The 16,295-nt window shown below is 33.8% G+C and overlaps 1 protein-coding gene across 3 annotated transcripts in view; it reads right to left on the bottom strand.

Moving 5' to 3' along the window:
* Positions 1-16,295, bottom strand: part of csw (protein tyrosine phosphatase non-receptor type corkscrew) — a 284,151-nt gene that overhangs the window by 258,406 nt on the left and 9,450 nt on the right. For 2 of the 3 annotated variants that reach the window (XM_088198470.1, XM_088198478.1), the window contains one exon: positions 11,208-16,259. The exons of the other annotated variant lie outside the window; for it this stretch is intronic. In XM_088198470.1, the coding sequence (XP_088054596.1) occupies positions 14,192-16,240 (2,049 nt within the window). In that variant the 5' untranslated portion in view covers positions 16,241-16,259 and the 3' untranslated portion in view covers positions 11,208-14,191. Of the gene's footprint in view, positions 1-11,207; positions 16,260-16,295 lie in introns of those variants that run through there. 3 annotated transcript variants of the gene reach the window in all.

Here is a 16,295-nt window from a genome sequence, read left to right on the forward strand (position 1 = left end):
CAATTTTCTCGTAAAAACTCGCTTTGAAAACTACTCCGATTTAAACAGCTCCAAAATTGAATACAAAAAATAAGACACTGTTGAATGCTACATTTACAAACATTAAAAGTTCAGCATATAATTATAAGTAGTAATGTCATTAACATTGATTTTTATATTGTTTTATATTTTTGTAGATACTGAGAATTAAGCTTATATGCTTTAAATTAAATTCCTAAACCAAATTCTATCAATCCATTAGGCACATTATGTAATATATTTTTTTCGTTGCATCATGATGAGTAAAACACAAAATCCACATGGCCGACGTAAAGATACACCTCCCTGCGTTACATAATCCCCAATGCAATTAGCAAATTTAATACTACAGTTCATCCATCCTCGAATTTAATTAAGCTAAACACGCATTACATAAAATGAAACGTCGTGTAAAACATTTAACATTAACTAGTGTCTCGAATTAAAACTACGCGTCACGCGCACCTGTATTAATTCTTAACGAGATAATTAATTCTTAGCACGGCAACATTAAACACAACCTACTACATCCCCTTTGTACCCGAAACTAATTCAGCCAAGAAATCGGACCGGAAGTTGTTGCAGAATCTTAGATCGAGGTGTAAATCCTAATCAATTAATACTGTTGCGGTCACTGTTGTTCATCCCTAAATGTACGTTTATAGTCTAAAATAGCACTATAGAAGCCGTAACGGAATTGTGGGTTGGTGTGAGTAAATTCGCGCGGAGAAACATAAAAATAAAAGTGGTGGGGTCACACGGTTATACCTCCGTAAGGTTGTATTACGGGAGGGTTACCTTAACGACGGATATATCTCAGAGGGCTAATGGATTTGCGGTGGACGAAACTCTGCCAAATCAGTGATATAGAAAATTTGAAGACTCCTGCGGGCTCCGATCCGTTTATATGAGTCATTAGACAGGGTAATTGATCCGTATATTGGGAAACGTAACGATAATCTGCATATTCTAAAGCGAATTAATGAATACAAAACTAAGGGTAGGCTTAAAAGTATATATATTGTATCTATATATAATAAATAATAGTAATATTATGAATAATATTATTTAGTAATATTATGAATAAAGACATACAAGTGCACACATCCTCAATTTATTTTCTATTACAAATCTGATCGTCGTGACCTGACAGGTGTTATGATGTCTATTATACAATTAAACATTTAAAAACAAACTCCTCATAGCTATCGCCGAAAACATTCTTGTGTTAGCAAGCTTTTGCGCAAGCAAGTCGATGGCTTGTGCAAAAGGAGCGTTCTCGAGTATTGACGTCCTGGCCACGACAAGCAAAAATAATGGACGCGATAGCTAACTAACTCTCTAGACCGAGCGTTAACGAATTGTTGACACCGCCCCTTAACAACTCTAAAAAGCATGCCCGGCCATGACGTCAGCGCTTGAGATTCAGCTTCTCAACGAGCTTGCCAAACACTATGATTTTTTAGGGATAGCTAGGATGTGGGATGGTACTCATCTATTTAAGGTATGCATGATAATTGATTTTTATTTTTTTAAATGCTTAATTGTATAATGGTGAATAGTGAACCTGGCAAGATTTGTAATAAAAAATAAAGGCCCAAAATTATTACAATTTTTCCTTTTAATAATAATATGTAAATTTAATTTAATAGAATGGAGATTAATGCGTCCACAAAAGACATTTTTACATAAACTATAATAAAAGTTAGGAAAATATATATTTTTGTAAACCAAAAAATAATAGAATTAATATTAATAGTATCATAAAATGTCTAGAACATAAAGAGGAATATATTGCCTATTTGGTTAAGATATAATACATAAAAATAATTCACACACTTGCTGTAAACATATTTTCGAGTATTGTATGTTCATTTAAGAAAGAGCAGTTGTATGATATTGAAAGGAAAAAACAAGTCGTTTCATCACATTATGTTATATAAAATTTTAGACAGCTTATGTCAAATTTTAGGCAACTTTAAATGCACTTTTGGCTTACTAGTGCGTTTTAATTTTTGTTGAGAAAAATATTTCATAAATACAATACATCAAGTATGTTTTTTAAAACAATTGTTTCCTTTACAAAATCATAACACTTTGTCACTGTATGTTATTATTATTTATTGAAGTCTAACAACATCCAATTACCTTTTTAAATCATATAATTTTACATTAAAAAATATTTTTATCCGAACTCTCATTTCCTACACAATTTTTAAAAATAACATCTCTTCTATGTGACATGAAAGTTATTCTAGCCTTAAAAGGTTTCCGCACTGAAAAGAAAGCTACGCCCATTTAATGAATTTTTTCCGGTCATCTACAAATACCGCGCCCCTTCTTTTTCAACCCAGTTTCACTCACAGACCAAACAGCAAAGGCTTCTCTTTATAAGAAAATATATTTTTGTCGCCAAAGCTTCGAATAAAACATCCGCCTTAAACATACACTGGACACGTGTATATTCACGGTAATAAAACCGAAGAAAAACTCGCATTACTCCCTAAAATGCTGACCATAAATTAATACAATAATTCCAACTTTTCTAATGAATATACGATGAGTTTGAGCGTGTTTTAAGTACCAACTAATATTTTTTCTGCGTATCCATTCAACATAAGTGAGTTACAGAGAAAAACTATATATTTTCTCTCCACTCGATGTGTTTCTTTTAATGTTGTTTTGTTTGCGTATTAATCAGATAAGTTAACAACGCGCGGGTGATTAATCTTTACATTTGGTATATAAAGTACAATGGTATGTGCTGATAGGCTATACAAGCCAATATTTTCCGATGTTTTTTATGAGTCATCTGACAATAATCGCTAGGTCGTTAACTTTGTCTGAACCCCAGTATGATTTATCCCGAATTTGATTACTCATCCAAGCTATTCCGTGAAAAATGCTATTCTCCGCTCGGATTTGGCGCCTGTCGGCCGTATGGGATGTCCACAATGGGCGGAACAAGCATAAGCAAAAATAAGGATAATAAAATATATAAAACATAATACGATTAACTTGTGAGTCATTCCATCTCGATAAGTATTAAAACTATGGGTGAAATTTAATATTAAAAAAGCTTATTACTGGCTTTAACAGGAAGTACAAAATTTAATGAATCTACGTTAATTTATATTTATAATGTAAAACCAAAACTGTAATCTAAAATGGAAAAAAAATATACCATGTACTTTATGATCCAACAACATCAATATCTTCGATTTCATACCAAAAATAATTGGTTATCATGCTCCTATAGCGCTTAAAGTTAACTATACACTCCGCCGCCTAACCACAATGCACACCAAACACACGAGGATTTTCCTAGCCCTATATAGAAAATTTTGCGTATTAACATACCAAAGAGGTGGAAATGTCCCTTGTCAGAGAAGAAAATATTCGTAGAATAACGGATATATAATTTGATAACTTATATTATACCGCATATTAAACTAATTCTTATACATTTTTATCTAAGAAATGTTTTATTTTAGTCATAATATTACACATAATTTTAAAGTCCACAGACAAGATTCAATTTTGTGGCGAATCCAAAGTAAGATGAAAAAAAATGTCAAAGAAATATTTCAAAACCACTCTTGTTTTGCGTTTGTCTGTGAGCGTTGGATTATTTTAATATATGATGCTTATCGTAAAAACACGTGAAAGGGCTCACTCGTCCCAATATATTGTTAACAGCAAAAACGTATTTCTACTATGAGTTAAAGGATTAACAGAAACTATAAAGTGCCGATCAGTGTCAGCTCTCGCGGATTATAAATTTGAAAGCATTATAAAATTTTGATTAAAAAATGTAAAATTTTCTATTTATGAATCACCTAACTGTACAGGCAGAATTTGCTCTTTTCATATTTCTAAAAGTGAAATATAAATATTTCTTATTACTTCAAAATCGATAATAAATATGAATTACCTAATCAAATATTTTTTTCCGTGTAATTGATATCAAAATTCATTGAAAACTGTTCACATCGGTAAATAATAACAATATAGAGAAATGCCATTTTTTGTGTACGACCGTCCCCCGAGTATGCCGTGTGTATTTTTTACATATACTCGCATTTTATTATTTTTGTTAAATGAAAAATGCTTGAGGATGCCGAAACGAAATATGTCATAAAACTTATAATATGATACAATATTTTCGGACTGTTAAAAAGAGATTTCCTATCCCTTTACGATACAAAACCCATTAAATATCTAAATGGGTTTTGCAAAATAGAATAGCCGAAGAATTTTGTATTTTTAAAATTGTGAGACATATATTTCATATGAAGAAATCAAGTATCATATTGAAATTAAAATAATCGGATACCCGTCAAAAATAAAAGGATTCTCGGTTATTTTTAAAATGCGCGGGTCACTACTGCCCGAGTCGGAAATTTGGTGCAAAATGCGCCAAAGGGAGCCATAAGATCGCCAATCTCCAATAAAAATGGAAAAAACAAATTATCGAGTTTTAGTGGAATTTCCGGAATGATTGTGTTCACCAACTCGTTTTGTTATGACTTCATATTAAATATTGCTTGCACGGCAAAAAGTTTGCACGGTAGAAAGTCCTCACGGTAAAAAGAGCACACGGTAAAACGAATACGATAAAATAACCATGAATTGTGCATCGATATGTATGCTTAAATATACTTTTATTTATTATTTTAGCCAAAATGTCTAGTCTAGTTTTGTTGGTGTACAAGCTGACAATTTAAAGTAAATATTTATACAAAACTAAATATCATTGTATATTCATTTCCATTAAAGCCTTCATAAATCCTTTCTTCTTTAGAATAACCCTTTATCTTTTCGGTACGTTTGTCGCGTACAAATAATACATAAATGTATATGTAAATATGTATCATACATACATATGCATATGGGTATTATTGTGATATCTGAATCAACGTAAAGACGGGCGAAAAAATATTTGTTTGTTTGTTAGACCAAGCCACATTGTTATTGATTTGTCCCAGGCCACTCCCTGTATACCTGTGGGAACTTCTTGCAGCGTGGAAAGTAAGACCTATAAAGCCTCCTTGATTAAAATTCAGCATCTCCATATACATTCAATAATACATACGTATAAGGATAAGGTGTTGCAATTTAAAGGATCAATAACCATTTTACCAGTAGATTTAAAAGCTTATTATACGTGTTAATAGTCAGTGTAGAGCCCGTTCCGAAAAACTTTTCCACCAAAATTGTTTTCCAAGGGCAAACAGAAAGTAGTATTTTCGCTTATAATTTAAATGCGAGACTGGCTAATAAAAATATATGAGTTAAACATTTTGACATATCAGAGAACTTATAAAAATATGGTGAAGTTCTCGAGCAAACCTGACCAGATTTACATACTATCGGTTTGCTTTAATCTTTTGGTAAAAGTCATTTCTCGGATTATTTTCGCGAAATGGTGTTTGATGATATCTTGAAGCGTTCTCTCGTCGCTAACACCTTATCTTTCAATTTATCACGCTCCATTATACAACTGAAAAATCCGCGTTAAAAAATCATAATATATACATAAAATATTAGATATTATTATATAATAAAAAAATAATTTAAAACCAATTTATTGATACAGATTTGCAACCTTGATTCAAAATCTGTTTATAGTATCTATCATCTCACTATCAGTATTTGTCATAAGCGCAATGAACTAAATATTGTTAACCAATTATTGTAATATAATAATCCTATATTAATAAAAACATATCTATAATATATATAATACAAATACAGTTGCATAAAGAGACTCTCCGTGTGCTAAAATATCTACAGTATATTATTGATCCAAATTTTTGATAAATAAGTTTTTAATAATAAAAATAATAATTACTAGTGCTATGCGCTCGTAGAATCGCGCTTTGTGCTCGTAATCCTGCGCTTTGCACGTCAATTCTTGCGCACTCGTAACCTTGCTTTATTTCAAGCGTTTTAAAAAATCAAAAATATGCATCAGATAAAAATCAATGTCAGTCATTGTATTTCATACATTTTAGAATAGTATTATTATTCTTAAAAAAAAAGTAAAATGGCTCTTGACATTGGGAATATATTGTTGCACCAGTCTTGAGAAATGAAAAGCACGAAGGAGCGATAGCACTGCACCCCGAAAGAATCGACGTGCCCCCACTACCGATCTGCGCATCTCAATATTTACCCTCAGATTGCAACAATATCTTATAATTCATAAGATCCGCTTATGAAATACAATTAGTTTCTGCTAATCATTTAACACAACCCAAAATTGTTATTTAAATTTCTATCATTGTCCCGATTTAACGAAGCCGCGTCCGATATTGTCAGGGACTCCCTGTTTTATTATTTTAATATATGACTGAATTTGCATAGCCATGTACTAAGTCCTATACAAATTTAAAAAACTATTCCCATTTCGTGTCTACCCTAGGCGAGAGCCTCATATGCCCGTGCACTAATCCGCCACTGATTACGAGTACCCTTTTAAGCTCTAACTATACATACGTATAACAGCGGTGCAATGAAAATTTTTCCACTAATGGATTTTCATTACTCATGCAAAAGCGGTATACCCGTATGCAAAATGCACACCCTTATTCAAAATAGTGTCCAACAAACTCTCAAATATTAACATGCGGAAAGATAATAAATATAACTATTTAAAATATTAAATTTAAGCAATTGAACTTAAAATTTATGTAGAAAATCTTTGAGCAAATTTTTGATCATGAGATTTGTGTTTTTATTTCAAAGCTTAAAGGCGTTTTGCGCCATGTATTATATAATATATCATTTAATGCACAGTTTTCTCGAATATGCATAACTCGTTTGCTTAACTATTTTATAAATAATATTATAAATCACATAAAAAGACGGCAGTTTCATGCTTTGTTCATGAAACAAAACTTGTATTATTAGCAAAAAAAAATTAATTCAATTTTATTTTTTTTATTCACTTTTAAGAAAAGTAACTTCTTATAAAAATATTAGCCCTCTCCGCGTCCCTTCTCATTTTCTTTCCTCTTCAAAAAATACCTCAATACCTTAGAACAGGGGTCGGCAAACTGCCTATTTTAATCCGACTCGCGAGCTAAGAATAGATTTTACATTTCCAAACTCTTTAAAAGTTCAATGTGCCCTTAATCGTCGAGTTGAGGAGTTACGAGATAAAACCGTATGTAGTGCTCCTATTGCTTCGCCTTTCGATATGGCATTACGTAGTTATAATTCGGCAACATCTTCAGTACTCCGTGTAACATTTTTTTATGATATTTTGCTCTCGTTTTATTACCCGTAAATATTTATCATGTCACTGTCAAAGCCAGACGAGACTAGTGGACGAATGTCGTGCTTTTAAAGCTAAGTGGAATGTTAAATATTTTGTTATCCAATTAAATAACAAAGCATTATGTTAATTGTGCGATGGCATTATGTATGTACTAAAAGAATACAACATACGTAGTTATTACCAGACTAAAAAATCGACACAATATTCACAACTCACAGTTGAAAAAGCAAAGATCAGAAAAATTGTTTAAAACGAAATTTTTCATCACAACGCATTTTTTTGCGAAAATATAAAAGAAAAATGAGGCTGTAACTAAAATTAGTTCATGAGTAGCTCATTTAATAACTAATAAAGGAATACCATTTAACGTTAGTGAATTAGTAGTCAGGTTTGATTGTTTCAGCCAAAGAAATGTGTCATGGGAAAATATATATGTATATTTTAATCTATTAGTCTTTAGACGAGAACAGTTGCTAAAAATGTTGCATTGTAAGTAACATCAATAGCCAATTAAATAGCAAGCAAAATAATTTTAAGTGGTTAAAAAATTTATGAGGCTTTTGAAAATGCAAGGTGTTCAAAGCCTCTAATTATTTATTGTATTATTAACCAACAGATACTCTGTGGGAAATCTCTCGATCTATCACGTGTTATTTAACCAGTTATATTAGCGGTAAACTTTATTCGCTCAGTGGAAGTGAATTATTTTATCAGAAATGGAAGCATCTTAACTTGCCCTTGCGTTAGTTCGATGGTTCAACTACGTTATGCTTCCTCTACACTCTCTGGAAGTTACCGAACCAAAGGTCTACCGAATATGGTCGAGGTCGCCGAGACATTAGAGCGGGCAGACCCGAGCTCGACCGAAGTAGCCCCGAATTAACACATTATATTATATTTTCCGTCCTTGCCCAACCATGGCCTACTTCCAGAGAGTGTGGAGGAAGCATTAAAGTTTAATTAAGATTTTTTTGAACTCAAAAGAGTGATAAAAAAATTATCAACTAAAGAAGCCGCCTTCGGGTACTATTGTCGATAACTGAATGACTAAAAACTAGCCTTTACTGCCGATATCATAGGATTTTTTTCACGGATCTAACATAAAAACTACAAGGAAAAAGAATGCTTATATATGTATATATGTTTTTTTATAGGTTTTCGAGTATTAATATTATTGAATCTTGGGTTTCATAGCGATTAAAACTTACTTTTCTATATTTTGGCTGTGATTCTCCAGCCATCGTCACGAAGTTATGGAAAATTCGTGACCATGGCTGTAGCATCGCAGCCGAAATATAAAAAAGTAAGTTTTAATCGCGATGAATCCCAAAATTTCAATAATATGTATATATGTACATATGTATATACATATACATACATTTGTATAAATCACAACTTGTCACAAATCGTGTCAAGTTGCTTTGTGTATTTTCCATGGTGATAAAAATTTTAAAATAGTGAAATTTTTACAAACTTTAGTTACAGCAGCGTTCTTCGAATTCTGAGAAAATGCAGAATACATTTCAATTTTTAAAAAAATATTTAATTGAGAACAATCGAAACATTGAAAAGTTTACACATTATTTTTTTTATCTTATAACGGTTTATCTGCAAAGTCACGACATTCTAAAAGGCAAATCCCAAGAAAATAAACTAAAGGGTGATTTTTTTAGATACATACCAACATATATACAAAACCGTTTAGGTTTTTATATATATTATATATGTTCGTATTTGAAAAAAGAGTGGTGCACCGACATGACCTCAATACACTGCAGAGCCGCCTCTATTTTCTACGTGTAAAACATATTTTAGAGGATGCGCCACCGTGAAAGCCGGACAAAACGGACAAAGCTGTCTTCCTACTCCGGAGACATGATAAATTATTCGCGAGCCTCCCCCCGGGGGTGCAAAGATCCGCCGCAAGATTATTCCACCGCAGGAAAAAAAGTCATTTCCTGAAATTGACATACGTGTTTCAACAACTACAACTCGTTTATAAGATTCGGGAAATGTTTTTTTTTTTGTAAGTTTTTCTTTTAGAGCTGATATGAAAATTAACATGTAAGACAAGCTCCCATATAAGGCGTCTTGATTTATGGATCGGACCAAATATTCCATATCCGCTTCGATGAGTTATTTGCGGAAAATTTTCACCGGTAGGCTAGACCATGCGTCTAGTTGGAAAGGGTACGAAAATTGTGTCATTTGACCACGAAGGACTAATAATGACCGCATGCCACGCGATACTAGAAAATATGGACTCTTCCAACAGCAACGGTACCTAACTGACAGTGACACTTTTAATTGCTTACTATATAGAAGGGATGACCAACTTGTTCAGGATTGTGATCGACTAAATTGTTTTCTGATACTGCGTTCGCCTTATTTTAATTGTAGGATTTGAAAGCATTTGTTAGTGAATGTAATATCTTCAAAATATTTGGAGGCAAAATCATAAACTGCTTTATGTAAATTTTCTGCATTCATCGATATCAATTTTTTCCTGTTAAAAAATCGAAATTTTATGAAATTTCAAACAGTTTTTCCTATCTTCATAAAGAACTCATTTCCAAATATTTGCGTTAATGCTTGGAAATATTTCAGATCCGTACGGAGATGTTTATCGCCTCTAAGTATCGCTGAAAAACTACTCTTTGTTAGGAAAGGACGCGCGCTAGACCATACATTCTACCCTACGCATAATAATATTGTTATTCTACCCTTTGGTTACCGATCGCTAGAGTAACCATCTGGACCATTTACTTTTTAATGCATGAACACATTTTGTGTGCCCCAAAAGCGATACAATTGTCTAACAAACATCCACATATACGATTACTAAGCAGGTATTATTTGAAATATGACACTTGATAACAGAGGTAAGAGACGCAGAAGGGACCGCCGGAGAGATCTCATGGAGTCACAGCAGAAGAGACTAACAGAGACGACCTAGAAGACTGTATCAACACGAGAAACATCAGCAGATCGTCCAGAGAGACAATAATACAACTCGACACACAAGACTCATTTCAATTTCAATACCTGCTATTTCAACTCCATTTCCTGATAGTGGCATTTACGTTTCTCTATATATATGGTAATTTATATATGTAAATAACTGTTACCAGCTTTTTTGGCGTCTCTTTGGCTGCAAAACCACACTTCTTCGGCCTCAAAACCGATTGTGAATTTGTCCATATATTGTGTCGCGGTCAACCAGTTTATAGCCATTGATCGATTTGTTGGCCAGTATATAGCACTAGTCTGGCGAGCTTTGGAATATATCAGCGGTCATAACTTAAATTTTAATGCAAACCACAGAGTAAATATTCTGATCCAACGTGGACCGCAATGTGAATCGGGAGCTAAAAATTTAATTCACTGATTTAAAAAAAAAACATGACAGGGCATAAAATGTAAGATATTTCAGTAATTAAGCGTTTTGACCGCGCATTGCCACTTGTTTTGGCTACATATTCTGCAGATAAATTTTAAAATAAATAGCAGTCAGTGTAAAATCAACCAAAAATTTCACGCTGCGCAACTAAACGAGCATCAAAATTTTATTTAATTAAAATAATATTTTTTAAAAATCAAACCACATATATTTATATGTATTATATATTTGGCTTACTGATTAAAAATAAATAAAAATTAGAGGTTTTCTTACCTTTTCTTCATCCCTTTAGCTGCCATCAAACTATATTATCATTGATAAATTTAAATAAATTGCCAACTATAATTAATTTTAGTGGTTAATGCATTTCTATGACAAAATATTTTGCTTGTCAAGGCATATAAAAGGTTAACATTCCATCTCTCTGAAAAAAAGTTTTAAATACACAAAATATAACCATTTAATCGTTAGAGTGAAAGGTTGTTTTATAATATAAAAAAGAACTTCAAAATTAATTATTTATTCTCATAAATTCGGATCATATACACTTACTACAATATGAAGTAAAAATTAAAAAATCTTACAATTACATCCGATTATAAAACATATTAGAATCTATAGTTTATTCTTCTTTTTACATAATATGTATACTATACATAAACTCCGTACATACGTATAACTATATAGATATATATATACATATACATATACATATATATTTATATAGATACATATTTTTTACAATCCTGAAATAAGCACCGGTTCATTTTTATATCCTTTTTTTAACAAGCACCTCATATATCTCAAATCGTATCAAATATATGAGTTTAAAATATACACAATTGTATATAATCATAATAATACATGTAATACATACACACATACATATATGTTAATAAATATAATTTCACTCATTTTTAATCAAGTATACATACTAACCTAAAAATATAATCGCACGAATGGAACATCCGTTTGTTTCAATATATAATCACAATATATTATACAATCATGTTTGACAAAAAATAACAAGACTTCATATTTATATATATATATAATTAGAAACCCCACACTGGATCATTTAAATATAAATATTATATTAATATATAAGAAAATGTGGAGATTTGTGTGAAAAATAATTACAACAACGTAACGCATATTTAATTAGTAATATTAATAATTGTAAAAAAATATATAGTATTCAACCGAACGTACGTTACACACTAATCAGAACAAAAGTCTAATCAAAATGCATAAGAGATCTCTTTATATCAATTAAATGTCGCTAGCATCAATACACAACCTTGCGGTGATTTTTTTAACCGACCAAAGTAAAATATGTACATCGCCCTCGAAGGGTCAAACCAATCGACTTTCAGAACACCCGCATTATCTTTGAGATATTTGAGAACACCTACAAAAAATAACCAAACTGTTAAAAAAAACTTACTACCCTTAACCTTAACTATCACTGTTAATTTAAACCATAAATTAATCTTATCACATCAGACGTTCTTAACACATTAGGTATGTAAAAAATTATAGACATGATTATTATTAATATATTAAATATTTATAAATATATGTGTTATATAACCCAATTTTTAAAACTTGCTAATATAGCATTATATACAGCATTACTCAACTAATACACATACTATCGAGGGACACTTTATTAAATACCATCTACATATACACATATGCGGATATAATAATGCTTTTAAAAAATACAATAAAGTAGCAAGGACAAATTGAGAAGCACAGATAAAAGTGGATGTATGTCACCGATTTAAAGTTTCAATTTAGACATTACCATTGCATAAATTACAAAAATCTAATACATAAAATTGAAATTAAAGACGGGACAAATAACTCCCAAGTTAATAAAGGTATATCTAGCAACCAATCATTGGCCATGTCAAATCAAAAGGTAGTACACCATCCTGCATTTTATTAAGAATGATAACTAATATCTTTCATATTTCAATCTTCGTGAGCTTCATTTATACAAAAAATATTAAGCTCGGCTCGCATCCCTAAACAATCCATTCGCTTCGTACAGAATACGTTTCGATTCTGTAATTATCTCTTAATTTTTGATGAGCGCAATCCTTATTTTTATCATATAAGAAAAAAATAATTACAATATATTTTTATATATAACGGACGTTTATATCATCACTCCATTTTGGATATATCATTTCTATAACAATTATTTACAGTCTTCAAACATTAATTATATGACTAGTCCGAAAATATGAACTGTTCCCATGCATCAAACTAATTACAGAATATTCGCATGTCTCAAAACTCCATGGTTGTGCGTGTATATCTGTATATACACACGCTCGAGTCTAGAGGAATGTTTTACAACAGCGAATGTATTGAAAAAATTACAATAGGCAATGTATGCTCACATTGTGTACACAACGGGCATCGCTCACGGCGAAATGATCAACAATCGCCGTGCAACCGATTTGTCTTCTGATCTTTGATATCCTAAGTCAATTTTCAATATGAGTTATTAAAGCTTCATGTGCACGATATGGCCAACACCAATTAACATTTATACCACTTTGATAATTATGTGCATTATCAGTATAACGTATGTCTAAATAAAATTTATTTCATACAACTAGATAAAAATTATATGCAAATACGTTAATGGTATTTTAAAATAAATTCATAAAGCATAGAGATGAGGTTTTCCTCTCTACTTTATACAACACATCTGTATAATGACTATATTAAGGCGTTTATAATTTTAAATACATTTGGTATTTTTTCACATTCATATAAAGCCTCTAATGACATTAATTACAACGCTATATTCATACATATGTATGTGTATGGATGTATGTATGTACATATATATATTTTGAATGATTTCAAAAAGTCAATTCACGTTTTACAATAATCACTGTCAAATATTAGATACAATTAAATTATTGATCACCAAAAGCGAAAGAAATAAAAAAAAGAGCAACATTCTGAAACAACTATAATAAATATTAATACAAATAAACAAAATCATTAATAAGCATACCTCTTTAATATCATGCAGCACTTCACATTGATATCAGAATAGTATCATAGCACCTTACATACGTTTTATTCGCATAATAAAGAAAAATATAGCACCTTAAAACTCAATAAATACCAAAAAATATAAATAAAGATAAAAACGGAAACAATATGAAAAAAGTATCATTGCCTTTTAAAATATTAATATCAGATGAAAAGATTAACACTGGCGATAAAATGTTGAATATTTATAAATCATGATATGTTACATCTTCAAAATATCAGCATTACAAAAATAATAATTAAATAGTGTACAATAGTCAGTGTTACAGTGTAATTCTCATGTCATTTTTGTAAAAGTAAAGTTGTCACAAATGTATCAATTTGTCAATTGTAATCGTAATAGTCTACGTTTCGCAGACTTCGAATTATATAAAGCACTTTGCATCTATAACAAAAGGGAAAGGTTATAGTGGCGGCCGAGCCGGAACGGGTGCTGAATTTTGCACCACATTTTCGTAAATAAGATAGGGAGGCGTCGAAGGCCTCGCGTTCTGCGCAGACTGGACAGTCTGCGCGGGCTGCGCAAGCTGTGCAATCTGTTCCCCTTGACCCTGTGATACGTAAGGCGCGCACAGGACCGGAGCCGAGCCTAAGCTGCAACCCCTAGTGAGGGCCGCCCTAAAAGTAGAAGCGACGGTGCGGCGAGGAGGTGCCACGTGAATAGAAGTCAAATCGCCAGAATGTCTGATGTTGGTGTATTCCCTTCCGGCCAACATCGACCTCTGCTCGGCTTTCATCCTCTGCGAAATGGTCTCTATATAATGTTGCACCGCTAAATAAACAAACTTATATTGCGCTTCAGTCTGCACCATGCCGCTCCGCTGCTCTCGCACCGTTTGGATAGTACGTTGAATATCTATTTCGCAATCTAAACCTTGCCTCTTGATCTGATCCAATATCATATCTATAACGATAAAAGTACCCGTGCGACCGATACCGGCCGAACAGTGGACGCAAATCGCCGCCTGCTGCGGACTAGCCGACTCTTGCATCACCTGCTCTTGCCTCTGGTTGACGTCGTGAAGGAAATTGAGAACGCATCCCGGATCGGAAGGCACTCCGTGATCCGGCCAGGCCAAGAACTGATAATGATATATCTTCCTGCTCTGTTCGTCTTTGCCCTTTTCGGCGATGCGCGTCACTGTGAACTCTCTGAGTTTATACTCAGCGCTCAGGTCTTGCGAATCGGTGCGCACCTTGAACTTTCCAAAGACTTCCGTATCGCCGATAGGCGGCCAGTATCGAGCGCACTTCGTTTTTTCCCGCTCCACCTCTTTGGTGGTCATGACGATCACGCGCGTATCTTCTTGCCATATCATCGCCCAAAAGTCTTGAACGGTGTGTGGCAAACAGCCCTGCGTAGCTATGTACAATTTGGATCCGTAATATTGTCTCGATTTTCCTGCTGGTGCAGCGCCCAAGTTGTTGACGCTGATCGAAGAGCCGGAACCCGGTAAGGGATTCGAAAGATTATTATTGAGATTGCCCCTGTTGGCGCCGTCGCCGTTGCACGAGGTCTGCTCGACGTCGGACAAATTTTGGCGAATGTAATTTGCGTTTATGTATTCAGCGCCGAGAGGAGGGTTGATCCCTATATCTTTTAATTTAACGCGAGTATTGTCAAACGGTAAAATATTTTTGTATCTATTTTTGTCTTTATTTTCGGGCCTACTCCCCTCTTCGCGCGAGTATAAATGCCTGCACTCTTGCTGCTGCAGCGATTCGAACTCTTCCCAAAACCCTGCCTTGATTCCGGCCGAGTCGCCGTGTCCGTTCTCTTTTTGCAGTTGAGATACTCTGACGTGTATGGTGCTGGCGTTGATTCTCGTGGCGTTGAAAGGGTTGCGAAGATGCACCACGCTACCCGAAGTCTCGACCATCGGATTCTTCTTATAATGTTCAATCAGCTCGGACAGCGAAGAGAACTTCTCTCCGCCGCCCACGTCGTATTTGTTCTCCTGCCAGCGGATCATGACGTGCGTGACTTTATCCTCGGACCTCACGGATAGGACGAAATCTCCGGGCTTACTCTGAGATTCGCGCACCAAAAACGAACCGTACTTGCCCCTGTCCATGAGCATCCTCTCGGCCTCTTTGGCCGACAGGTGTCCGTGAAACCAACGTTCGGTGGTAGGATCGGCGCAGTTGAGGGGATACCGCAGCTCGATCACGTCGCCGTTCTTCTCGCGCAATTGACCCTGATTCTCCATGTAGTACTGAACGAGCTCCGACAGCGTGGCGAACTTTTCGCCGCCGTACAGATCGAAGAAATCACCATTATTTTGAATCTTTATATGCGTGACCTGGCCGTTGCGGCGGACCGAGAGGGTGAAGTCGCCGGGGCTGCTGGAACTGTGGCGCGCGAGAAAAGACCCGTCGATACCGGCCTCCAGCAACAATTGCTCAGCACAGATACCCGTCACCGACGGATGGAACCATCGACGAGAGCCCATAATGTTTACTTCTCACAACCTGATGACCAAACACATCGAAAACGCATTATTTACC

The sequence above is a fragment of the Plectrocnemia conspersa genome, unplaced genomic scaffold (assembly GCF_051122295.1).
Source record: "Plectrocnemia conspersa isolate PC_06_02 unplaced genomic scaffold, ASM5112229v1 ptg000001l, whole genome shotgun sequence".
Taxonomy (NCBI): domain Eukaryota; kingdom Metazoa; phylum Arthropoda; class Insecta; order Trichoptera; family Polycentropodidae; genus Plectrocnemia; species Plectrocnemia conspersa.